This window comes from Penaeus chinensis, chromosome 40 (assembly GCF_019202785.1).
Source record: "Penaeus chinensis breed Huanghai No. 1 chromosome 40, ASM1920278v2, whole genome shotgun sequence".
Taxonomy (NCBI): Eukaryota; Metazoa; Arthropoda; class Malacostraca; order Decapoda; family Penaeidae; genus Penaeus; species Penaeus chinensis.
In genome coordinates this window covers 2,958,026-2,982,918 of record NC_061858.1, presented here as the reverse complement: position 1 = coordinate 2,982,918, position 24,893 = coordinate 2,958,026, and the positions used below count along the sequence as shown (strand labels likewise).

General features: G+C 41.2%; 1 protein-coding gene across 1 annotated transcript in view; it reads right to left on the bottom strand.

Annotated features, from left to right (window-relative positions):
* The window catches only part of LOC125047103, a 102,787-nt gene that overhangs the window by 1,711 nt on the left and 76,183 nt on the right, over positions 1–24,893 (bottom strand). The window contains exons 6-7 of the mRNA XM_047645211.1: positions 3,683–3,838; positions 2,964–3,055 (exon numbers count right to left, since the gene is read on the bottom strand). Of these exons, the coding sequence (XP_047501167.1) occupies positions 2,964–3,055; positions 3,683–3,838 (248 nt within the window). The remainder of the gene's footprint in view (positions 1–2,963; positions 3,056–3,682; positions 3,839–24,893) is intronic.

Here is a 24,893-nt window from a genome sequence, read left to right as displayed (position 1 = left end):
CCTTCATGACCCCCCCCTCTCCCTCTCGCCTTCCTATCCCCCCCTCGCCCCTCCCTCCTTGACTCCGCCTCTAAACTCGATCTTCTTCTCATTGTCTCATGCAATCTCTTCATCCTGCATCACACATGCAACAATGCACAGGCGACCGACACACCCCATGCAATCTCTCTCCGTTCGCCTCCTCGCCTTTCGCGTCCCTATCGCTCCTCTTCCTCTTCCTCTTTTTCCTCTTTGTTTTTCATCTTCCGTCTTCTAATTCATTTCTCCTCCTCTTTCTTTTTTTTCGTTTCTTTTCCATCTTTCTCTATTCCTCGTCCTCTCTCTCGCTTCCCCTTCCTTTTCTTCCATTTCCTCCGTTTATCTTCTTCTCCTTCTTCTTCTTCCTCTTATTCCCCCTCCTCCTCCATTTCCTCTTTTCTTTTCCTCCTTGTTCTTCTTCCTCCTCCCCTTCCTTCTCCATTTCCTCTGATTATCTTCTTTATCTTCTTCTATTTCCTCTTCCTCCTCCTCCTCCCTCTCTCTCCTCCTCCTCCTTCTTGTTCTTATTCCTCCTCCTCCTCCTTCTCCATTTCTATTTTTCTTCTCCTGTATTTCCTCTGTTTATCTTTTTCTTCTTCTTCATCATCTACTTCCTCCCCCTCTTCCTTCTCCATTCCTTTTAACTTTTTTCTCTTCTTCCTCTACCTCCTCTATCTCCTCCTCCTCCTCCTCCTCCTCCTCCTCCTCCTCCTCCTCCTCCCTCTCGCCTCTCCCTCTGATCATGCATTAAGTTGCAGGAATCTGGTCGAGGTCAAAGGTCAGCTGTTGCGGTTCGGAACTGTGCGTCAGAGGAGCCAGTTAAGGTGGGCCACAGAGTGGGTCGGGGAGGGCCGTAGGGGAGGGGGGGGGTGGAGGTAACAGGGTGGGTTAGACGTTGCAGGGTGGGCCGGAGTAGGGTGAAGGGTGGTTCGCTGGGTGAATTAACTGTCCAGGGTGGGTTGGATGCTGAGGGTGGGCCGGGATAGGGCAGAGAGAAAGAGAGAGAGAGAGAGAGAGAGAGAGAGAGAGAGAGAGAGAGAGAGAGAGAGAGAGAGAGAGAGAGAGAGAGAGAGAGAGAGAGAGAGAAAGAGAGAAAGAGAGAAAGAGAGAAAGAGAGAAAGAGAGAAAGAGAAAAAGAAAGAGAGAAAGAGAGAAAGAGAGAAAGAGAAATAGAGAATGAGAAAGAGAAAGAAAGAGAGAAAGAGAAAAAGAGAAAAAGAGAAAAAGAGAGAATGAGAAAGAAAAAGAGACAGACACACAGACAGACCGAGAAAGAGAAAGAGAAACAAACAGACCAGAAAAAAACACAGACAGACAAACAGACAGAGATTAAAAAAAAGTCCACGATCCGCAGCGAGAGAGAGAAAGTCAAGGCGAGACCCGGAAGGCGAGCGCAGGAGAGGAAACCATAACAAGAGCCTCTTCAGAAACGCAACAATGGCAAGAAGGCGGAAACTCGCGGGCCGTGAGAGACATCGATAGGGGCGGCTTCAAAATGTTTTTTTTTATCGATTTATCAACTTCTTATTTGTTAGTCTTTATTTACCATTTATTGTTTATTGTTTTATTTATTGTTTTTTGTTTATTCTTTTTATTTCTTATTTTTGATTTACTGTTTTTTGTTTATTATTTTCATTTACTATTTTTTTATTTCTTATTATTGATTTACTGTTTTTTGTTTATTATTTTTATTTACTATTTTCTTTGTTTATTATTTTTATTTACTTTTTTCTTTGTTTATTATTCTTATATATTTTACAAGAATCTGGGCGAGAGCGAGTCTAACCTTCTTTTCAGTTTATCTTTGTTTTTCTTCTGTTTTTCTTTCTTTGTAAGCGACTCAGAAAAGAAAAGAAAAAGACAAGAAAGAAGAGAATTGAAGTGTAACATATATTTATTTTTCCTTTTTTTTTCTTTTTTATAACGACTCAAAAAAAAGAAAGAAAAAAAATCAATATGGCATTTATTTTTTTTTTTTTTTTACATATTTCTATTCATTCATTTTTATCTATTTATCTATTTATCTTTTTTTTCTTCTGAGGAATTTATCTTCTATCTCTTTATTTCTTTATTTATTGTGAGAAAATGAGTTTAACAATTTTTTATATACTTTTTTTGGAGGAGGAATTTAACCACTTTTTTTTTTTTTTTTTTTTTCGTTCGTGAGGAGGTTGAGTTTAAGAAACACTCAAGAAATTAGGAAATTATGAAGGAAATTGAGAGAAAAAAAGGCGTGTAAATTATGAGTGAAGGCGGGTGTAACATTTTGTTCTATTTATTCATGTATTTATCTTTTATTTCTTCTTCTTTTCTTTTTCCTTTCTTAGCGAAGGAGGCGGGATATAAAGAACTTTCTTCTTTCTTCTGTTTCTCTTCGTTGGGAAAGCAACTCAAAAAAAAAAATAATAAAAAAAAAATAATAATAATAAAAAAATAATAATAATGATAAATAACTGCCTTAAGTCAACAAGTCATGTGCTGAGCAAGACATCGCTGACTTAGAAGCAGAGACTTAAAACAGCTTCGAGCCACAGGTGCGTGCGTGCGTGCGTGCGTGTGTCTGTGCGCTGGTGCTGACTGTGTTACGGAATGCAATCCTTGTTTCTTTGTGACAAGTGCAGAAAAAAAGGGCTATGGGTGAGGATGGGTAAATTCCACAATGGAGATTACGTCATTGATTATTCGGGCAATGCACTTTCGCTAAGAATGACGTAATTCAGATGCAATGCCAACAAAACACGTAACTCCTAAATGATATGAATTACAGATCCTCAACCACAACTCATTAAATCATTATCATTCTTTTAAAAGAAATTCCCTCTCCCTCTCCTTTTAGTACCGGTTTCCACCTGCAAAGGGGTTAAAAACAAACCAAAACAAACACACACAAGACAACACCAACCCAAAACATCAACAACAGAGGAAAATCCAATCACAATACTCACAGGAAACTTTGTCGAGTGCGTGTGGAAGTGACCCTGATCCGTCACGAGAATGTGGGGCAGCAGAGGGGGTGGACCTGCCTGCAGCGCCGACCCTGGGAATGGCAAACACCTGTTATGCGCCGGAGAGTCGAAGGGGCATTTCTTTGGGAGCAATTAGCCGAGGCTTGCAATAAACGTCTTTGCTGCTTGTTAGTGGTGCTGTTGCTATTAGCTGATTTCATTGCTAGTGATTGATTTAATTACTAGTACCTGATTCTATTGTTTTAACTTGTTGCTGTTACTATTACCTGTTACTGTTGCTCTTTTCATTACCTGGTTTTCATATGGGAGTCGAATTTACATGAAAGTTTTTTTTCTATTTTCGGCAATCAATTTGACATCCTTGCTGTTCGTAACACGGTGCAAGCAAAAACGTTCATGCAGAAATCTAAATAACTAAACGAGCATTTCAACAAATATCAGTAAAGTCTACATTCATATCTATCTACATACACACACATATGTGTATATAAACATATCATATAATATATACATTTATAATATATATATATGTGTGTATATATATATATATATATATATATATATATATATATGTCCACACACATACACAGTATAAATATATATACATATAATAGAAGAGTTTAAAATAAGCACGAGCATTCTTCGCGTGCAACCTCCTGGCGACGCAGCAATTTCGAATGACTGCACATTACACTCACCAATAACGGCCGCCACCTGCTCCCTTGATGTTCCTGCCTGCTGTTGCTGCTCCTCCGTGCTGAGGCCAGCGCCGGGCCCCGAGTGGGAGGCTGATGCTGAACTGCCGTACGGCTTTGGGGGCGGTACAGGCTTGTACACGCTGTGCGCACCTCCTGCTGAAGAAGAGGAGAGGTGGTTAAGTGACGGGTACAGGAATCTCGGTCTCAAGCAGATGAGGGTTTATGTGTCTCTCTCTCTTTATTTTTCTTTCTTTCTACCTGTCTATTTCTCTCTTTCTTTTTCTTTCTTTCTTTCTTTCTTTCTTTCTGTCTGTCTGTCTGTCTGTCTGTCTGTCTGTCTGTCTGTCTGTCTGTCTGTCTGTCGGTCTGTCTCTCTCTCTCGCTCTCTCTCTCTGTCCCTTTCTCTCACCTTCTCCCTTTCTCTCCCTCTCCCCTCCCCTCCTCCCACTCTCCCTCCCTTCCTCCCACTCTGCCCCCCTCCCCTCCTCCCACTCTCCCCTCCTCCCCCTCTCCCCTCCCCTCCTCCCCCTCTCCCCTCATTAACACACCAATCTCCTTATTGTGAACATCGAGCGGAAGTCTATCTGCTCTGCCATCGAGCGCCGTTACAACATTCCTACCTGCACCTTACTCTCAAACCTCCGTCAGGGTTCAAAGATTTATTATTTACATGATGTATCCCTGACTTCAAGGGCGTAATGCATCGCCGATTTACTATTTACGCGTCGCATCCCCGGTTGTGTGATCTTACGACCAATCAACGCGGAGGGAGGGAGGAAGTGATAGAGTGAGAGAGTGAGAATGAGAGTGAGAGGGAATGGGAGAAGGAGAGGAAGAAGGAGAAGGAGAAGGAGAAGGAGAAGGAGAGAGATAAAAGAGAGAGAGAGAAAAAAAAGAGAGAGAGAGAGAGAGAGAGAGAGAGAGAGAGAGAGAGAGAGAGAGAGAGAGAGAGAGAGAGAGAGAGAGAGAGAGAGAGAGAGAGAGGGGGGGGGGGGGAGAGAGAGAGAGAAAGAAAGAAAGAAAGAAAGAAAGAGAGAGAACGAGAGAGAACGAGAGAGAAAGAGAGAAAGAAAGAGAGAGATACAAAGAAAGAAATAGAGAAAGAAAGAGAGAAAGAAAAAGAGAAAGAAAGAGAAAGAGAAAGAGAAAGAGAAAGAGAAAGAGAAAAAGAAACAGACACAAACAAACCGACGGACAGACAGAGAGAAAGACAGCCGGCCAGAGGCAAAACCACTTAGCACAAGAAGAAAAAGAATTAGACAGACAGATAAGGACAGACGTATCTATAAAGGAGGCTTCATTTCCTGCTATTCACTCGCTATTAAGTTGACTGAACTGATCGCCATCTTGAAAATATTTCTGTATCATTCTCTCTTTACCGTTTTGCGAAAATACATATTTCCTCTTGGCTAAAGACTGTCTGATCATTGCATCTGAGGAAAATAAAGACGAAGAGAAAATGTATTTTTTTGTGGAGTCAAATCAAATAAATTTATTATACTCAGTATTATACGAGACAATACACTTCACTCATTATATCTCTGGAAAATAAATTCGACTGTATAATACAATAGCAGATACCACAATACAACACCTTAATCAACAATACAATCACGAATACAATGGCAGAAAAAAGATACAAAAACAACATACAGTATCTTAAACAACGAAAATACAACAGCAGGAAAAATACTAAAGAAAAGAATACATAAGCAGGAAAAATATATAAATACAAATTACAGAACACTTTAAATAAAGCAGCAACAAAGCAAATACAACAACAGATAAAACACAAAAATAAACAGCACCGTAAACAACACAATAACAAAACACGATCGCATTTCCCGACGCTCTTTCTTATGACAAAAAATAAACAAAAAAACAATACACAAAAACAAAACACAAATCACCTTGCTTATTAAGAAAGAAAATAAAAACGACAACAGCCGCTCAAGATAACGAAGAGCTTGTGTAATTCATGAGCTGTTGATGTCGCTGCAATCTGACGGGGATTGGCGAAGATTAACGGCGGCGAATAGCCAATCGCGTGTGCGTGTTTGTCTCTCTCTCTCTCTTACGTTCGTTTTTAACTATGATTTACTATCTTTCTCTTTCATTTTTCTTCTTTTTTTAAATTGTTTCCCTCTTTTCTATTTCCTCGTTCGTTTCTCATGTCTTTGTACGTCTTGTCCGTCTCTCTTGAATGTATAATGAGGGAGAATAAATAAACAAAGAGAAATACATAAAAAAATACATGTAAAACAAATCGAGAAAACGAAAATCAAGTTGCACGAGAACAACAAAAGACAAAAACAACAAAAATAAAGGAAAAAAAAAGATGGAAATCAAGAAGAACCGAAGAAGGAGAACGATAATTAATACGAGAAAGGAAGAAGAGACAAAGAAAAAGAAAGAAAGAAAAATACAAATTGAAGAAAAAAACTAAGGGGGCGGGAAGGATTTGAGAAGGGGAGGGGGAGGGGTAGGAGGAGGAGAAGGAGGAGGAGGAGGAGGAGGAAGGAGGGGAAAGGGGAAGGAGTTTAAGAGGAGGAGGAGGAGGAGGAGGAAAGGGGGGGGGAGGAGGAGGAGGAGGACGAGGAGGAGGAGGAGGAGGAGGAGGAGGAAAAAAGGGAAGGAGTTAAGAGGAGGAGAAGGAGGAGGGGGAAGGAGAAGGACTATAAGAGGAGGAGGAGGAGGAGGAGGAGGAAAGGGGAGGAGGAGGAGGAGGAGGAGGAGGAGGAGGAGGAGGAGGTGGAGGTGGAGGAGGAGGGGGAAGGAGAAGGACTTTAAGAGGAGGAGGAGGAGGAGGAGGAAAGGGGAGGAGGAGGAGGAGGAGGAGGAGGAGGAGGAGGTGGAGGTGGAGGAGGAGGAGGAGTAGAAGGAGGAGGAGGAGGAGAAGGAGGAGAAGGGGGAAGGGGAAGGAGTTTAAGAGGAGGAGGAGGAGGAGGGGAAGTTTGAAAATGAGTGGAGGAGAGAGGGGGAGAGGGCAAGGACGCATGTCGGCAAAAGGCCCGGTCTATTAACGCGACAAAAGACACGTTGGGAACATGATCTCGTGGGAACACCTGGGAGATCGTGTGTACATGAGATGCGATTGAGGGAGGGGGGGAGGAGGGACATGAAGGAGGGGGAGGGGGAGGGGGGGGGTGGAGTGATGGAGGATCAGGTGGAACATTGGAGAGGAGGTGGAGGGATGGAGGGGAAGGTGGAGAAGATGAAAGAGGGTGGAGAGTGGAGGTTTAGGTGGGGGGAGGGGAGTGGAGAGAAGAAAATAGGGGGTGGGTGAGAGGAGGGAGAGGGAGGAGATTGGAGAGAGGAGGAGAGAAGGGGGAAGGGGTTGAGGAAGAGGGAGATCTTGAGGTGGAGAGGTGGGGGAAAGGTGGAGAGAAGGGAGGAGGAGGAGGAGGAGGAGGAGGAGGAGGAGGAGGAGGAGGAGGAGAGAGAGTAGGTGAGAGAGAGAAAGAGAAAGATAGAGAAAGAATAAGATAGAGAAAGAGAAAGAGAAAGAGAGAGATAAAAATATAGATAGAGAGCGAGAAAAGGAGGCGGTCGAATCTGAGATAAAAATGGGGAAGCAACAGTAGGGGGGGGGGGGTTAAGGGGGCGAATTGAACCAGAAACGTGTCTTGGGTTTCCTATTCAAAGCTCATGGTCTTGAATGGAAGAATGCTAATCGATTCTGGGCTGTAAGAGCGCCTTGTGTGTTTTTATTACGTTGTGTGTGTGTTTGTGTGTGTGTGTTCTTTATCGATCTTTCAATCTGTTTTTGTTTTTCTCTTTCTATCTTTTCACTTTCTTTTTCATTCCCTCTCCTAGCCCTCTCCCTCTCTTTCTTTTCCTCTCTCCCTCTCTTCCCTTTTCCTCCCCCTCTCCCTTCCCTCTCCCTCTCTTTCTCTTCCTCTTCCCCCCCTCTCCCACTCTCCCTTCCTCTTTCCCCTCCCTTCCCTCTCCCCCTCCCCTTCCCCCTCTCCCTCTCCCTCTCCCCCACCATCCCCATCCCCCCCACCCCCTCTCCCTCTCCCTCTCCCCCACCACCCCCATCCCCCCCCACCCCCTCTCCCTCTCCCTCCGCCCCACCCCCTCTGTCCCTCCCTCATAAATCATCACCGCCAAGACGCGTCCAAGATGCTGTAGGAGAGATATACGAGGTGTCGACTATGTCACTCTCGAATACACCCGCGGAGAGTAATGGATGGTTAAGAATCACACTGTTTACAAAGTCCGCGTGTTGATGGATGATCTGGCGAAAGGATACGCGGATGAGTGGGTGAGTGGATGTTAGAGGAAGTGGGTGAGTTAAAGACAGGGTGAGTGGATGAGTGACTGGATGTTAGAGGAAATGGGTGAGTTAAAGACAGGATGAGTGGATGAGATAGCGACAGGATGAGTGAGTGAGTAAGTGGATGAGTTAAAGACAGGATGAGTTGATGAGTGAAAATGAAGGAGTAATGATTTGGTGAGAAGATGAGAAGATGAGTGAGAGAATGTGCGAGAAAATGGATGAATTAGCGAGAAAATAAGTGGACGAGTAAGTGGATGCAACATAAAATGGATGAATTAGTGACAAAATGAATGAAAGAAAGAGAAAATGGATGAGTTAGCGAAAGGATGAGTATAAGGATGAGTGAGTGTATGAGGAAGCGAGTGCCGGAATTCGTAAGCGAATCGAGTGAATGAATCAATGAATAAAAATGAAAGTAAAAATGTGAGGCACGAAAAAAATGCAACGAGAATAAAAACAAATAAAGGAATTGATTACTTATTAATATGTTAAGTAAGTGGCTTTTTAAGATCAACTCTTTAATCGAAAATAAAAAAGAAACATAAAAATACATAAATTGCAGTAAAACCAAGAGTGAATAAACAAGAATCGTATAACACAAAACAAGGAAAACAAAGAAACAAATAAAAAAAACTACGCTTTTGCTCTTCGGCGCTAAATATTAATTTAAAAAAACTGCTTTTACTTCTGTCTCTGCTGATGTTATAGATATCTATCTATCGTCTATGTCTACCTTTCTGTCTGTATGTCTGTCTCTTTCTCTCGATTCATAATATCACTACGGCTTTGAATAGTATTCCCATTTTCTTTGATTAGCATACATTTCCGAAATAATAACATTACGTTTTCTTTTATCTAAAATATGTGTATTCTTGTCGTTTGTTTTTATTCATCGGAAGTTGGAATTAAATTCTGTTGCTTCAAACCTTAAAATCTAATACGACGTGACTTAAACATCAAAGAAAATAATGAATTCTTAAAAACCCTATTACAGTCGCTAACTCCATCTCCGACGAGCGCCTTAATGACCGCTCATTTAACAGCAGCTCTGTAATTATCTCTCGTTTGATTACGAGGCGAACTAAAAGGAAAGCACGACAGACAAACACGACAGACAAAAACACAACGACCTGTCTTGAGCGACGCCTCCAGCCGTGAAATACTGTATAAGTTCACGCAGCGCCGGGCAATCATAGGGTTCAATCCTCTTGTAGTTGAGAGGAGCATCACGCACAAGACGTTCCCGATCCTATTGTGTGCGGATAAGCGCTGCTGTTAATGAACGCTAAATTGCGCGCCTAAGTGATCAAAGATAAAAAAAGCGAAAGTTGCTTGCCGAGAGAGAGAGAGAGAGAGAGAGAGAGAGAGAGAGAGAGAGAGAGAGAGAGAGAGAGAGAGAGAGAGAGAGAGAGAGAGAGAGAGAGAGTTGTAACAAAAAAACTACGATGTCTGAGAGTCAATTATGGGGGTCACACGCTATGATGGGATTTGGGAGTTAATCATTTTCATGCCGTAATTAAGTGCTCACGTAATCACCTGCTGATATAACGTGCCCGGAATCATTACTGTTCATCCCTTGAAAGGTCGTCATCAACAGCATCCGAGAGTTAGACTTCCAAATCTCGCATTATAATAGTTATCGCCTTCCCTACAACTATAATCGAATTGAATGTCTCTTTGTTCAACCCACTTTCTAAATGCTTGACTCGTGGGTCGTTGCATAAATCTTCGTGATAGCTTTGAGACTAGGAAAAAAAGAAGGAAAAAAAAAAAAAAAGGAAATTGGGAAATACAAGGAAAAAAAGCATTAGAAAAAAATATTTAAAAAAAGAAATAAATAAATGGATAAAAGAAGAAGAAAAAAGAGAAACAAAATTACAAGAGAAAAGATAAAAAATCGTTTTCGAAACATCCCAAGACAACAATAAATACACGACAGCCAAAATTACCCTTTAAATGATGTTTGTGATTATTTTTCACTTTGCCAAAAGCGAGTCGACGCTCTCAGGATATAATCAGAGGTACCGGCGGGGGAGGAATGCAGAAGCCTAAGAGATGGCGGAGATTACTTCGAAAAAAAGAATCCTTAAAAATGACTTCGTAAATAATGACATCGAAAAAATTATAATAACTATGAAACGGATGACTTCCGAAAAGATGACAATCGTAAGGGACGATTTCGATAAGGATAACTTTACCAAAAAATAGGAAAAAAATATCAATAAAGATACTTTAAAAAAAAAAAAAGATTATATATATATAAAACTAAAAAACTATCCAATATAAATGACATCGAACCACCTTCACAGCCGAGATGACTTCGACACAAGACAAGCGCTTTCACCCTTAGTCTTGTTCATTACCGGCAATGCCCCGGGGGGTCGATGGGGTCACCTCCTACCCCCGCCCCTGACCCCCTCTCTCCCCCTGGGACCCCCCGCCGAGCAGACAGACGATCCTTCCCTCACTCAAAAGGCGTTTCATCTCCTTGTGGCTTCTCAAAGGGCGCTGAAGTTTATTATTGTCTTCTCTCTTTTTTTTTTTGTCTTATTTCCTGCTCCGTTTCTATGAGCTGCTTGATTGTTCTTTGTTGCGTAAGATTCTGGTGATTGTTTGCAGGCGTTTTGTGCTTTTCGTAAGCATGATTGTATCTCTCTCTCTCTTCTCTTTCTCTCTTCACTTTCTCTCTCTCTATCTCTTTTCTCTCTCTCTCTCTCTCTCTCTCTCTCTCTCTCTCTCTCTCTCTCTCTCTCTCTCTTCTCTTTCTCTCTCTTTTTTCTTTTTTCATTGAGATGATTATCTGTATTTAATCTTTGTGTAATTGTGGTTTGGACTTATTTGTGTTAATGCAATATCCGGCCTGTATATTGCCATCCATATCGTATGAATATTATCTTAAATAATGAGGATAACAGTAATAAATATCAATAAAAAATGAGTAAAAAACACGCGGGCATATAATATATATATATATATATATATATATATATATATATATATATATATATATATCAGAAAGCCACCTACACGAAAGGTCATTGTTCTTCTGTTTTAAAACAACCAGGCTTTCCACACCTGTTCCTTAAACAACTGTCGAATTACACGTCTTGCCATTTCAAATCAGTTACGTTCCGGTCGCTAATAACAGTGCCTGATATAGAACTAAAAAGTGATCGATCTCCCCCCCTCCCCCCTCTCTCTCTCGTTCCACGCCTTCCGCATAATATACGTCACTACCGAAGCGGCGTTCGCATATAATAAGACGAAAAGTGATTGATTTCTCCCCTTCCCTCCACACGCCCAGACGTTCGTATAACTTAAAACAAAAGGCGATCGATTCCCCGTCAGACAAAGAAGCCATTGATCTCTTCCTTCCAATTCCCAGCGTTCGCATAACATTTCCTTATTCGGCGTTCGCGTAACATACGACAAAAAAAAAAAAAAAAAAAGCGATCGACTATCTCCAAAAACAGCCGTTCGCATAAACCATTAAAACAAAAGGTGATCGACCCCCCTCTTGCCGAATAAAATCAGACAATAAAGCGATCGATACCCCTGCATGCCGTTCGAATAAAATAAAACAAAAAAGGCAATATCTCTCCTCCAATCCCCGACGTTCGCATAACACAGCCCGGCCGCCATCACATCATTTCGCCGCCATTACTGAAGGCGAAGCTTTTTTTCCCATGTTTATCACCGTCGGGGTCTCGTAATGAAAGGTGTTTTTGTTACGTAGATTATTCCGTCGGTGGAGTGTGAAATATGCATGTGGCTGGGGCTGTCTTCGAAGGGATGATATATCGCCCGAGAAAGGGTAATGATAAGAGAAGTAATGGTTAATTCTTATTTCGATTCGAAGGCAGATGGCGCCCTTGCCTAATTCGCACAGCCATGTCGCAGCTGGATCAAACCGCGATGCTCATTTCCGACGACTCCGCTGATTTATGACTCCAGGGCGACTTTGGAGGCGGAACAAACGTAAGAAATGCCGTTGGAGACACGCTGATAAAGAGGGAAAATAAGACAGAGAGAGAAAAAAATGGCTGAATTTTTTAGATTGAATTTCCCGTGCGGACGATGATGACCATAATTTTAAAGTGATGTTCGAATAGATGGATACAAGACACTATTCTCTCGAGTATGGTGTCTGCTCGATATCAATTTGATTTTTTATTATAAGAAAAACGTGGTACGTTGATTGAATATGATGATCCAATAACAATGATGATAATGGTGTTGAAGCGATGATGGTGAGGTTCTGGCATAAAATTAACATCACAATAGCGTTTTTTTTTAAATTTAAATAACCATCAATACAAAAAAACTCTACATAAATCACCACCACCCTTCACTCAGAGAAGAAGATGAAGAAGAAGAAAAAGAAGAAAGAAAAGAAGAAAAGGAGAAAAAACGGCGCAAAAAAAAAAAAAAATATATATATATCCTCAATGACAAACGAACAAAAATAACAAACAGCCCATAACCAAACGAACCCAAAACAACGAGAACAAATAAGCCCCAAAATAAATAATTGCAACCGAGGACTCTAACCTTCGAGTCGCCGCGCCGGACCCCCGTGACGTCATAATAGGAGATTGGGAGAGCGGACCAATTGATTCGATTCGGGCGATTTTCAACCGAAAATTATGGATATTGGTTGTTGATGTTGTGGTTGTTTGGGTGGGGGAGTGAATATTGGTGGTTGGTGAGTTGTGAATGGCCGTTGCTCTGGTTGTGGATGGTGGTTTTTATCCTTGGTTTATTGTGATTTTGGTTGTTGGTTGTTGGTGGTTCGAACTGTTGTGATTGTAAATAGGCCATAATTGAGTTGTGGTGGGTTTTTTTTCCGTGAATGTTGATTGTTGGAGCTGTTGTGGTTATAGTGTGAATATTAGTCGCTGTGGTTCATACGTCGTGAATTTTGGTTGCTGTGGTTGTGTTTAGCCAAGGAGTGAGTAGTTGGTGTGTATGTGTGTGTGTATGTGTGTGTGTGTGTGTGTGTGTGTGTGTGTGTGTGTGTGTGTGTGCTTGCGTGTTTGTGTGTGCGTGTGTGTTTGTGTTTGCGTGCGTGTTTGTGTGTGCGTGTGTGTTTGAGGCGGGGGGTGGGGTAGGGGGGGGGAGGCGTGACTCCTAGTGGATTGCTTTCTGGTGCTGCGTTGAAATCTCCAATCCGTATCGTTATCTTTAACTATCCCACTCTTCGTTTTTCTTTTAATCCTTTCATGTAGGCCTTACATCTACCATTGCATATCTTTATCATCAAAATCATTATTTTTCCTTATGTTATCATCATTATTTTTGTATTCCAAAGGATAAAGTTCTCGTTTCAACTATCGTATCAGTAATATTTTTATTGATAAGCAACATATGCTGTATATATAAAGATAGACTGAAAGACAGATACAACAACATACACTATAACTAATGATAAACAACAATAGACACTGAAAAATGGCTTAAACCAATTTAAAACCGAGCTGCTGACCACTCAATTAGTCTCGTGTTTCTCGCCGCTGCAACATATATCATCATTAATCATGTTGCACAAAAAAAAAAAAAAAAAAAAATGGCCAGAGATTATTATGCATTGAGAAATTAATCGTCAAACTTGATACGAAAATTAGATGAATTATTTCCACGTATTATCGTTATCATTTATCATATTGCTGACATTAAATAAACTATTAATATCCATCACAAGGGAAATATCATCATTACAGTTGTTTATAAGAAAATATAAAAGGAGAGAGATGTGATGAAATAAGTGAAAAAGCAACAAATGACTGACTAATAATAAACAAGACAACTATTGAACTTTAGAGCAATAATGATTACTCATCATAAAAAAATGGAAACGGAAACAAACAATCAAAGTAAAGATAAAAGAAAACAAACCAAAAGCACAAATAACAAAAAATCGTCTTAAAAATCCACACAATAAAATGTAAAAAAAAAAAAAAAAAAAAAAATCACAGTAAAAAAAAAAGATCACAACTTGACAGCACATAACAGCTAAGTCATCGCGATCCCATAGTCAATACCCACCGCGAAATAAAGTAAAAATATAGCGAAATAAAACAAAAGAAAACATAACAAACAAAGACTTATATAATCCACACCCTATATATATGGAAGTTACAACATTAAAAAAATAGTATTGTTAGCATAATATCAACCACGAAATGAAATATAAAAAAAAAAGAAATACGACAAAATAAGACGTAAGCTCAAAGACTCGAAAATCAACAACAACAAAAATAAAATAAAATAAAACACCACACCCTCCCCCAAAAGAGAGAGAGAGAGAGAGAGAGAGAGAGAGAGAGAGAGAGAGAGAGAGAGAGAGAGAGAGAGAGAGAGAGAAAGAGAGAGAGAGAGAAAGAGAGAAAGAGAGAGAGAGAGAGAGAGAGAGAGAGAGAGAGAGAGAGAGAGAGAGAGAGAGAGAGAGAGAGAGAGAGAGAGAGAGAGAGAAAGAAAAAAAAAATATCCGCACGCCGTGACAGCTTAATACAGCCAAATCAGCGAACTCTCACCGGACAGCTGCTGCCAACGATGAAGCGACTTTGTCTTCCGAATTACGCTGGGAAGAACGACGACAACCTGAGTGGCACCTGCTACGCCCCCTTCACCCGCCCACTAGTGCCAGTTCCCAGGTACTTGGCACACGTAGGCGTGGGGGAGGAGCCCGTAATAACATGGTGTTTGCGTGGTCAGTGGAACAAGTGGGTGCGCTGGGCTGCACTCGGGGATTTTTCGGTCGTTTTCTTTTATTCGTTGTTTTAAATTCTGGGGGAGGGAAGGAAAGTGGGAAAGAGAGAGAGAGAGAGAGAGAGAGAGAGAGAGAGAGAGAGAGAGAGAGAGAGAGAGAGAGAGAGAGAGAGAGAGAGAGAGAGAGAGAGAGGATAAGAGAGAGAGAGTGTTAGGATGAGAGAGAGAGAGAGAGAGGACAAGAGAGAATGAGTGAGGATAAGAAGAGAGAGAGGACAAGAGAGACAGACAAAAAGAGAGAAAGAGAAAGAACGAGAGAAAGCGGAACTAACAACAACACAACACCCCCACCAACTATAATTTAACCCCTCAACACGAAACGGTATCTCAAGAGTTCATCCTGCGGGCCGTACCTCCCTCAACCCTTCCTTTGTGGAGTCACATCCGCGGCCGACGGAAGATGCCACGCCAAAGAACATAATAAATCTCAGTCTTATTAACGCCGCGAGATGAGACGAATGGGCGCGACCTCGGAGGAGGGGCGGATCTTACCCCTCACAAAGAAGTGGGCGTGGCTATGATCTCAACCATCTACCTCAGGTTACCTATCTGCTACCTACGTACCTTGTTTACCAATCTGCCTTAGCTATCCACCTACTTTATCTACCCACCTACTTTATCTACTCACCTACTTTATCTACCCACCTTCCTTAGCTACTGATCTGCCTTATCCATCCATCTACCTTCATCTACCCATCTATCTTAGCTGCCTGCACTGCTACTGAAGTCAGGTGTGTTTATACGAATTCAAAACTCTTTGCCTGGAACGACGAATAGCACAATAAACTGGCGAATATAGGACGAAAAAGAAAGAAACATCAAATACGGCCACTCTACCGTAACTAACCCAGAATTATATCGAATTTAGACAAAATTTAAGACACGTTTAAGGAACCTGCCATGTTACCTCGTCGCCATTACTGAGGCACTTAAAGCCCGGAACTACTGTCTGGTCTTCCGGTCGTTTGGCTCTTTCTCTACTACGACTAACGAGCAGACAACAAAGAGGGAGAAATAGACCAGAAATTGAAATAGAGAGAAATAGACACGACGCTTGAATAGGGAGAAAGAGGGAGTGAAATAGATTAGGATTTTTTGTTTTCTTTTTTCGTGGTCTTTCCTCTTCTTCTCTTGTTTACCTTCGATTTTTTCGGATATTATTTTTATCGTTTCTCTCTTTTTTTCTTTTCTTTTTTGTCCTTGACCTTCGCCTTTTTTAGCCTTTTCTTTTGATTTCTTTCAATATTTGGTATCTCTTCCTTTCGCTTCCCTTTCTACCTCTGCCTTTTTTTTTATTACACATTAACCTCCCATCTTCCTTCCTCTTTTGTTTTCATCTCCCCATTTATCATTTATCACATTTCCCCCCGATCTTCACATTCTTCCATTTTTTTTCTCTTTCGCTTCCCTCTCTTCCTGTTTTCTCCAACCTTCCCGTTTTCTTTATCCCGTTTTCTTTGCTGCGAGGGGGTGGTACGCAAGGTTCCGCCATTCTCACAATTAATTTCTCTTAAGACACCGAGAAATTGCCGCGAGGGCCTTGGGCTCCTCTTCTCATTAACATAATCGTGTCTCCTAAACTAAAGCACACGGATATTATGATAATAACGCCAGACCTATAATTGTCAAGCCGCTGCCCGAGGACTCACAACGCTGGAATACGAGCGGGATATAGGGTTGATCAGGGTTGCGTACTGGCGACAACATATAAAGATAAATTAAATGTGACGCAGCAAACCAATTAAAATGACTCGGATTTGATATCGTAAAGACACATTCGATCTAAAGGAAAAAAAAAAACTCTGACACCTTAAATCAATTAAAATAACTTGGAATCATCAAAAATAATCAGCAGAGGAACTTTCATATTTATTTTCCCAATGGATAAACCTAATTACGATTTAGTATATCCACACATTTTACAAGTGAGACAATAAAACGACTCTCTTTAAAATCAGCCCTAATACTAGTGAAGTAAAGCGAAATCTATTCTTATACACAGAAAATATTACCATCCTATTTAATTGCGACCTGGCGACAGCGCGGTATCAGTTTAAATCACTAATAATCAATGGATCCAGTTTAAATTTTCGCCCCGTGTGGTCGTGACTGATACTTATTCTTGTATGCAAATGAGGGAATGCACGCTGAGAAAATAACAAGAGATTAGAACGGAGATAACAAAAGAAAAAAAAAAAATATGGTCTGAGAAAACGATTGATGTATTTTTGTTTGTTTATTTCTTTTCTTACGTTATTTTTCTTTAATCTCTGGCTACCTACCTATCTGTCTTTCAGTCTCGCTCTCTCTCTCTCTCTCTCTCTCTCTCTCTCTCTCTCTCTCTCTCTCTCTCTCTCTCTCTCTCTCTCTCACTCTCTCTCTCTCTTTGTCTGTGTCTGTCTTTCTGCATCTCTTTGTTCTTTTTTCTATCCTCCCTCCCTCCCTCCCTCCCTCCCGCTCTCGTATATTCTCTTTTATTTCTATACCTCTTCCCCTCTCTCATTTCTTTGCTCCTATTTCCCCTCTTCGAACTTGTAAACATCTTAAAGAGAAAATGAGAAGATGACGCATTTCAAGGGACACTTAAATAAAAAAATATATATATCACCGTTCTCTATTCAATTCCGAAGCTCTTTACAGCACACAAGCAAAATAAGAAAGCGTAATGGAGAAATGTCACAGAAATTGAGTAAAACGAGATAGGAAGATAGTAAGTAATGAAAGAAAGACAAACAAACAAACAGATGAATGATCCTTATCTCTTGTTTCTTTGTTGTTTGTGGGAAAAAAAAGCTTTGAATGATAATCGGGACCCAAGTGAGTGTTTGTGTTGTCTCCTGTACCTGGGGTGATGGGCGTTTGTGTGTGTGGGGGGGGGGGTTGGTGGGGGGTAGAGATAAGGGTGAAAGGGGGGAGGGGCAAGGAGAGAGATAAGAAAGGTGGGGGGGTAGGGGATAGGAAGAGATAGAGAGGCTAAAAGGATGGTCAGGGAAAGGGATAAGAAATGTTAGGGGTAGGTAGAGAAAGATAGAGAGAAGGTAAAGGGGGGAGACAAAAAAGGTAAGGAGGGAGGGGAGAGATAAAAAAGGTGAGGGTGGTAAGGAGAGATAGAGAAGGCAAAGGTATAGAGGCGGGGGGGGGGGGGGGGAGATAAGAACGATGAAGGGGTGAGCAGGACAAGGACAAGAGAGGGTGAAGGAGGGTGAAAGAATGGAAAGGGGAAATACAGAGAAAGGGTGAAAGGGAGGTAGGGAGAGATAGGAAGGGCGAAGGGAGAGACTGGGAGAGATAGGAAGGGCGAAGGCGAGAGATAGAGAGGGTGAATGAGTGGATGAAATATGAGGGTGAAAGGGTAGACAGAGAGATATAGGGAAGGCAAAGGAAGAGACAAGGTGGGCGATGGAAGGGGCAGAGAGATACTGAAATAGCGAATAAGTGCGAGGAGGTGAAAGTTTTTTTTTAAAGTTTAAAGTTGTTTTTTTTTAAGTTTAGTTTTGATTCCATTTATTACAATGGATATTCTTGGTGTGACATACTGTCTGTTTCATTTTGCTTCTAAACTATCCCCTGTGTGCAAGGAATGGCCGGGGTTACCATCCACTGGCGGCGAGGGATTTGAACGCAGGTCAGCAAGATTGCTAGACGAGAACGCTACCGCTGCACCACACAGGGAGGACAAGGAAAGATAGAAAGAGAGAAGGGAGAGATAGACAAGGTGAAAGGGGATGAGAAGGAAGAAATAAGAAAGGTGAAGGGATGGAAAGCAAAGGATAAAGAGGACAGAGGACGAAACAAGAGTGCGAAAGGGAAACAAGAAGAGGCAAGTAAGGGTGAAATCCCTCCATTTGGCTCCCTTTAGGTCACCCTTTTGAACACCCTTCCGCGCTGACGTCCTGGCTCCTCCGCTCACACACCTGACACCCGCCGAGCTAGGCCTATGACTTGCCTAAGGCCTACAAGCGCTTAATCACAGGTACTCCTTTGTTACCCATGCATGACGCCTTTGCTTTACTTGGCAGCTTGTAAACCTATTTTGAATTGTGGCGGTTCTTCTGTTATGCGTGTGCGTGTGTGACACACACGCACACACACACACATATATGTATGTATATATGTATTATACACAATATGTGCATGTAATGCATTTAAGTATGTATATATATTTATATGTATATATATGTATTATACACAATATGTGTATGGAATGCATTTATGTATATATATTTATATATATATATTCATGCATACACACACACACATATATATATAAATGTGTGTATGTACATATGTAGTATAAGTGAACTCTGAAGATGTGTAAGCGTGTGTGCGTGTGTTTACGTTTGCGTTACTGTGTTCATATATGCATGCATACATACATGCATATATATATATATATATATATATATTTATTTGTGTGTGTGTGTGTAAACATTTCCGTACATACAAAAACAACGCTTTACTTGCACAAAAACCAAGACATCATATTTCACCAAAATCCATCAAAATCCCATAATTCACATGACAGAGAGAGAGAGAGAGAGAGAGAGAGAGAGAGAGAGAGAGAGAGAGAGAGAGAGAGAGAGAGAGAGAGAGAGAGAGAGAGAGAGAGACTGCTTGCACACTTGACAGAGTGGCGGCCATTGTATCCGAGGAATTGGTTCCTCTCTCCGCCGTTTATCATCGGGCGGCCGGGGATTGATTTACTCTCGTCCGCTGCTCCTCTCCAGTACATCATTGGAGACGCCGGGGCCAACGCTCCGTGAAATTGGTCTATGGAGATTGGAAGAGAGGGGAACGGAGGGAAGGAAGGAGGAAAGAGATAGGGAGGAAGGATGGGGGAGAACGTGTGGGAGAGAGGGAGAAAAGAAGTCTGTCTAGCTGTCTGTCCGTCTCCATCTTCTCTATGCCAGTCTCTATCTATATATCTATATATATATATTTTTCCATATCTTCCTCTTCCCTATTCTCAAAATATCTTTCATTTTCTCTCTCTGTCTGTCTGATTGTATGCCTCCCTCCCTCCCTCTCCTCTGCCCTCCCTCCTCCCCTCTCCCCTCTCTCCTTCCCTCCCTTCCACCTTCCCCCCTCCCTCCCCCTCCACGTAAACGTCAACGGAAACTATTACTTCTCAAAACGTGAAGGCTGGAGCGCGTATATCTTGTCTTTCTCCTTCGTTATCCCTTCTCTTCTTCGATACAGGAAAAACAATCGTTACTCTGAAGGAAAAAAATGTCATTAAGAAGAAGGAGAGAAAGAAAAGAAAAAAAGACAAATAACAAAATATAAGAAAATATATATAAACGAGGAATAAGAGATAATTGAAAAGAAAGAAAGAAAATAAAAGAGTCGTTTAAGGTTAAGGAGTAAGTTGAGAAAATTAGTCTTAAGTGATTTCTGAGGCACGATTTTTTGGCGGAATTTGAGGTCTGGGTTTTGGGTTTATTAAAGCGCGTGTTTGATGGTTTAAACGACCTGTATTTAAGTGGGTTGGTTAGGAAATAAGAATAGAGAGAATGAGAAATAAGATACAAAAATAATAAAAAAGGATGAAGTAGGTGAATATTGATAAACGTAAGTATGTAAAGATTGATAAATAGATGAAATGATTGATAACGAAAGAAGTGGATGGAAATTGTTAAGCATAATTAGATATAGACTGATAAATAGACAAATAGATTGATAAAAAAAAAAACAAGTAGATAACTATTAACAAAAACAAATAGACAAAGATTTATAAAAGAGATAAATAAACGACGATGGATTAGCTGATAAACAGATAAAGAGCGATAAACACATCACAACAGACAAAGAGAGAGAACACAGCCAACCCAACATTAAAAGCATCCAACCGACGCACGAGAAAAAAAACAAAAAAACACCCTAATATTTTAACAAAGCACACATCATTACATATCCCAACCGCGATCCCAGTAAATCAAAGAAAGTCTGAAGTTTGATCGTATAATTCTTGTGATGCCTAATTGTTCAATCCAAAGGCGGTGATGGCTAAAATTTATCTCTTGTTTGAGGTTGCCCGGATGACGTGGCCGAGCGCATTTCGAAGCGTTCTCCTCGACTTCGATTCCGATCAAGGGGATGTCTAGCTTTCCCTTGGAAAGGTTTTATTAAACTATATAAATCCATCCTAAGACATGATCTTAATAAGGAGTGATTTAGTAATATTTAGCAAAACCGAATCACAAAATACCAATCCAATCTTTACAATAAATAAAGAAACAAACAAAGCCTAGTTGACAGTCTTGGCGACGGCTCGAACACCTCACGCTACGTTAGCCTGTTGGTGGTCTCGAGGCTTTTAAATGAGACCTTGAGATGGACTTCTCCTCAGGGTCTCACGGGGACCGCGAGAGAGAGATAGAGAGAGAGAGAGAGAGAGAGAGAGAGAGAGAGAGAGAGAGAGAGAGAGAGAGAGAGAGAGAGAGAGAGAGAGAGAGAGAGAGAGAGAGAGAGAAGGAAAAGAGAGAAAGAGGAAGAAAGAAAGAGAGAGAGAGTGGGTGAGTACCTGAAAACCCACAAGCTTTTGTCTCTAAAACACAAAATGTATTTTTGCATAACACTACTGTGGCGCAATTGTCCACCTGTCGCGGTTCGGTCTCTAACGAAATTAGAAAAAAAAGAAAAACGTGGACTGTATTTAGGCAGATTATTATCTTCGAAAAAATCGTCATGAATATTTACATGAGGTGCTGATGACTTTTTTTTTTCCTTTTTGAACGAGACATTAAAACAAAATGAAAAAGATAAAACAAAATCAGTATATTAAAACACACAATTGTTATTTAAAGACATAAACACATAGAGAGAGAGAAACAGAGAGAGAGAGAGAGAGAGAGAGAGAGAGAGAGAGAGAGAGAGAGAGAGAGAGAGAGAGAGAGAGAGAGAGAGAGAGAGAGAGAGAGAGAGGAAGAGATTTTTAACTTTATCACCTCCCAAGACAGAAACACAAGCCATAGAAAATCACAAACCCTTCGGAGAAAAAGAATGAGCCCGCCGCGTAAAAATCCTAAAGGACCTGATGAAGACATCTCGGTGGGCGTGGAAGACCCAGGTAGAAGGTCAGGGGAGGTCCCTTATTATTCCAGGGGAGGGGGTGGGGTAGGGAAGGGTATGGCGAAGGAGGGAAAGGAGGAGGGGGAGGGGGTGGGGTAGGGAAGGGTATGGCGAAGGAAGGAATAGAGGAGGGGGAGGGGGTGGGGTAGGGAAGGGTATGGCGAAGGAGGGAAAGGAGGAGAGGGAGGTAGGGGAGGGTAGGCCGAAGGTAAGGGGTAGGAGGAAGAAGGGAAAGGAGGAGGGGGAGGGAGGGGAGGGGAGGCCGGAGGTAAGGGGTAGGATATAGGAGGGAAAGGAGGAGGGGGAGGGAGGGGAGGTTAGGCCGGAGGTAAGGAGGAGGTGGAGGAATAGGGAAGGGCAAGGCGAAGGTAAGTGGTAGGAGGGAAAGGGAGGAAGGTAAAGGGAAGGAGAAGGAGGTAGAAGAAAGGGGAAGGGGGGAGGAGAAAAGAAAAATAAAGGAAATGGAAAGAAGGGATGGAAGTAGAGGGAGACGGAAAGAGAAAATGAAAAGAAAGGAGAGAGGGAGTGAAGGGAGGAAAGGAAAGATAGGGGGAAATGGAGAGGAGATAGGGGAGAAAGGGGGGAAAGGGAGAAAGGAGGGGGGGGAGGGAAAAAGGGTTTTGCCCAAGGAAAGGGAGGAAAAGGGGGGGGAAGAAGGGGAGGAAAGAAAAAAAGGAAGAAGAAGGGGAAAAAAGAGGGGAGGGAAAAAGAAAAAGAAGAAAAGGAAAAGGGAGAGAGGGAAAGGAAGGAGAAAGAAAAGAGAAAAGAAAAGAAGGGGGGAAAAAGGGAAAAAAAAGGAAAAAAGGAAAGGGAGAGAAAAAAAAGAAAGGGAAAAAAAAAAGAAAAAGGGGAGGGGGAAGGAGAGAGAAAGGGGGAAGGAAAAAAAAAAAAGGAAAAAAGAGGGGAGAAGGGAGAAAGGGGGGAAAAAAAAAAAAAAAAAAAGAAGAGAGAGAGAGAGATGAGAGAGAGAGGGGGGGAGAGAGAGAGAAAAAGAGAGGGGAGAGAGAAGAGAAGAGAGGGGAAGAGAGAGAGAGAGGAGCGACCAAAAAGGGAAGGAAAAAAAAAAAAAACAAAAAAATTCATTAAAAATTTAAAAATAAAAAAAAATAAAAATTTGAAAAAAAAAGGAACCCAAAAAAAGAAATGAAATTTAAAAAGAAAAAAAAAAAGCAGGCAACCTATGATTTAAATTCTAAAAAAAAAAAGGGGGGGGGAAAAAAAAAAAAAAAAAAAAAAAAAAAAAAAAATAAAAAAAAAAAAAAAAAAAAAAAAAAAAAAAAAAAAAAAAAAAAAAAAAAAAAAAAATAATAAATATTTTAATAATTTATTTTAAATAAAAATTATTTTTTTTTTTTTTTTTTTTCTTATAAAATTACCCAAAAGGGGAATTAAAAAAAAAAAAAAACAAATTAAAAACTAAAGAGACGAAAATTAAAAAAGGGGAAAAGGGAGAAGAAGGGGGGGAAAAAAAAAAGGGGGGGGAAAAAAAGACGTTGAAAAAAAAAAAAAAAAACCCAAAAATCCCCTTTTAAAAGTGGAAAAAAAAAATTTTGTAAAAAAAAATGGGGTGTAGTTTGGGGGTGCCGAGGTTTTTAAAATTTTTTTATAAAAATTTTTTTAAAATTTTTTTAACCTTTTTTTTAATTTTTTTTTTCAAAAGAAATTATTTTCAAAAAATCTTCAAAAGGCGAAATGTTCGGGGGAAAGAAAATTGGTCAAAAGGGTTCAGCGCCTTTTTTTTAATGAACTCTTGTTAAAAAAAAAAGCGCCTTTTGTGAATGAAAAAATCCGTGTCAAAGGGGCCAAGGGGCCTTGTGTCAAAAAACCCGTGTCAAAGAAAACCTTTGTCAAAACTGGTGTCAAAAGGGCTTGTTCGAATGAAACTGGTGTCAAAAAAAGCGCCTCGTGTCGAATGAACTCGGTGTCAAGTCAGCGCCTCGTGTCGAATGAACTCGGTGTCAAAGCCAGCGCCTCGTGTCGAAGAAAATGTAAATCCAACACCTTGTCTCGACTGAACGCTCCGTGTAAAACGAACGTAATCTCGAGTCAGCGCTTTGTGTCGAGTGAACGCTCCGTGTCGAAAGAGCGCCTTGTGTCGCCCGGTGAAATGAGCTGCATAATGACACTGTGGGAAGAGGTTGCCCTGGGGGAAATAATTACCTTCTGCCGGGGCGACCACGAGGCGCTCCGATAATATATGGCGCCCGTCGTCGGATTTATGTCATTCGCCCGTAATGGTGTTTTGATGAGGACTTTCGCGAAAGGTGGAGCAGGAAGAAGATTGGGAGAAAGGACGGGGGAGATAGGGAGAAAGGACGGGGGTAGATAGGGAGAAAGGACGGGGGAAGATAGGAAGGAGGTGGAGAAGGGAGAGGGGAGGGCGGGAGGAGGAAGATAGGGAGAAGGAAGGTAGGAAGGAGGAGGGAGAAAGAGACGGAAGGAAGAAGGGAGAGAGGAGTGCAGGGGGTGGAAGATAGTGAGAAGGAAGGTAGGAGGGAGGTGGAAGGAAGAGAAGGAAAATAGGTAGATAAAAGGAGGGGGAAGAAAAGTAGGAAGGAGAAGGAAGAAGAGGGTGAAGGATGATAGGAAGATAAGAGGCGGAGGAGGCGGAAGGAGGAAGACAGAACAACAAGGAAGAAGAGGAAAGGTGGAGAAAGGAGGAGAAAAGAAAAAGAAAGATAGAGGAGAAGAAAAAAGAAGAGACAACGTAGACAGAAAGAGAAGAAGAGAACGGCAAGGGCGGAGGAGTATGTACGACTGGCATTAGGCAACGAAAATTAACTGTGCGGATAACGCGTCCCCACAAAATAACACGCCTCTAAATTGCTTCATTAGAATGAGTCATTTGGAACTTCGAATCCCATGAAATCTCAGACACTCTGACTCGATCTGCCTGCTTGTCTGTTTAGATTCCGAATTAAAAATGTTATCCATCCTGCATACGTGTCTTTATGTTTAAAAATAATCTTAACGGTATATCCCTTGCTAATAAAAAATTGGTTTTGTCCAAATATAATGCGCTTATGTATTATTAACAACAGTTATTAATTACATTTCACTCTAAAGGTACTCTTGTTATATGTATTTTAT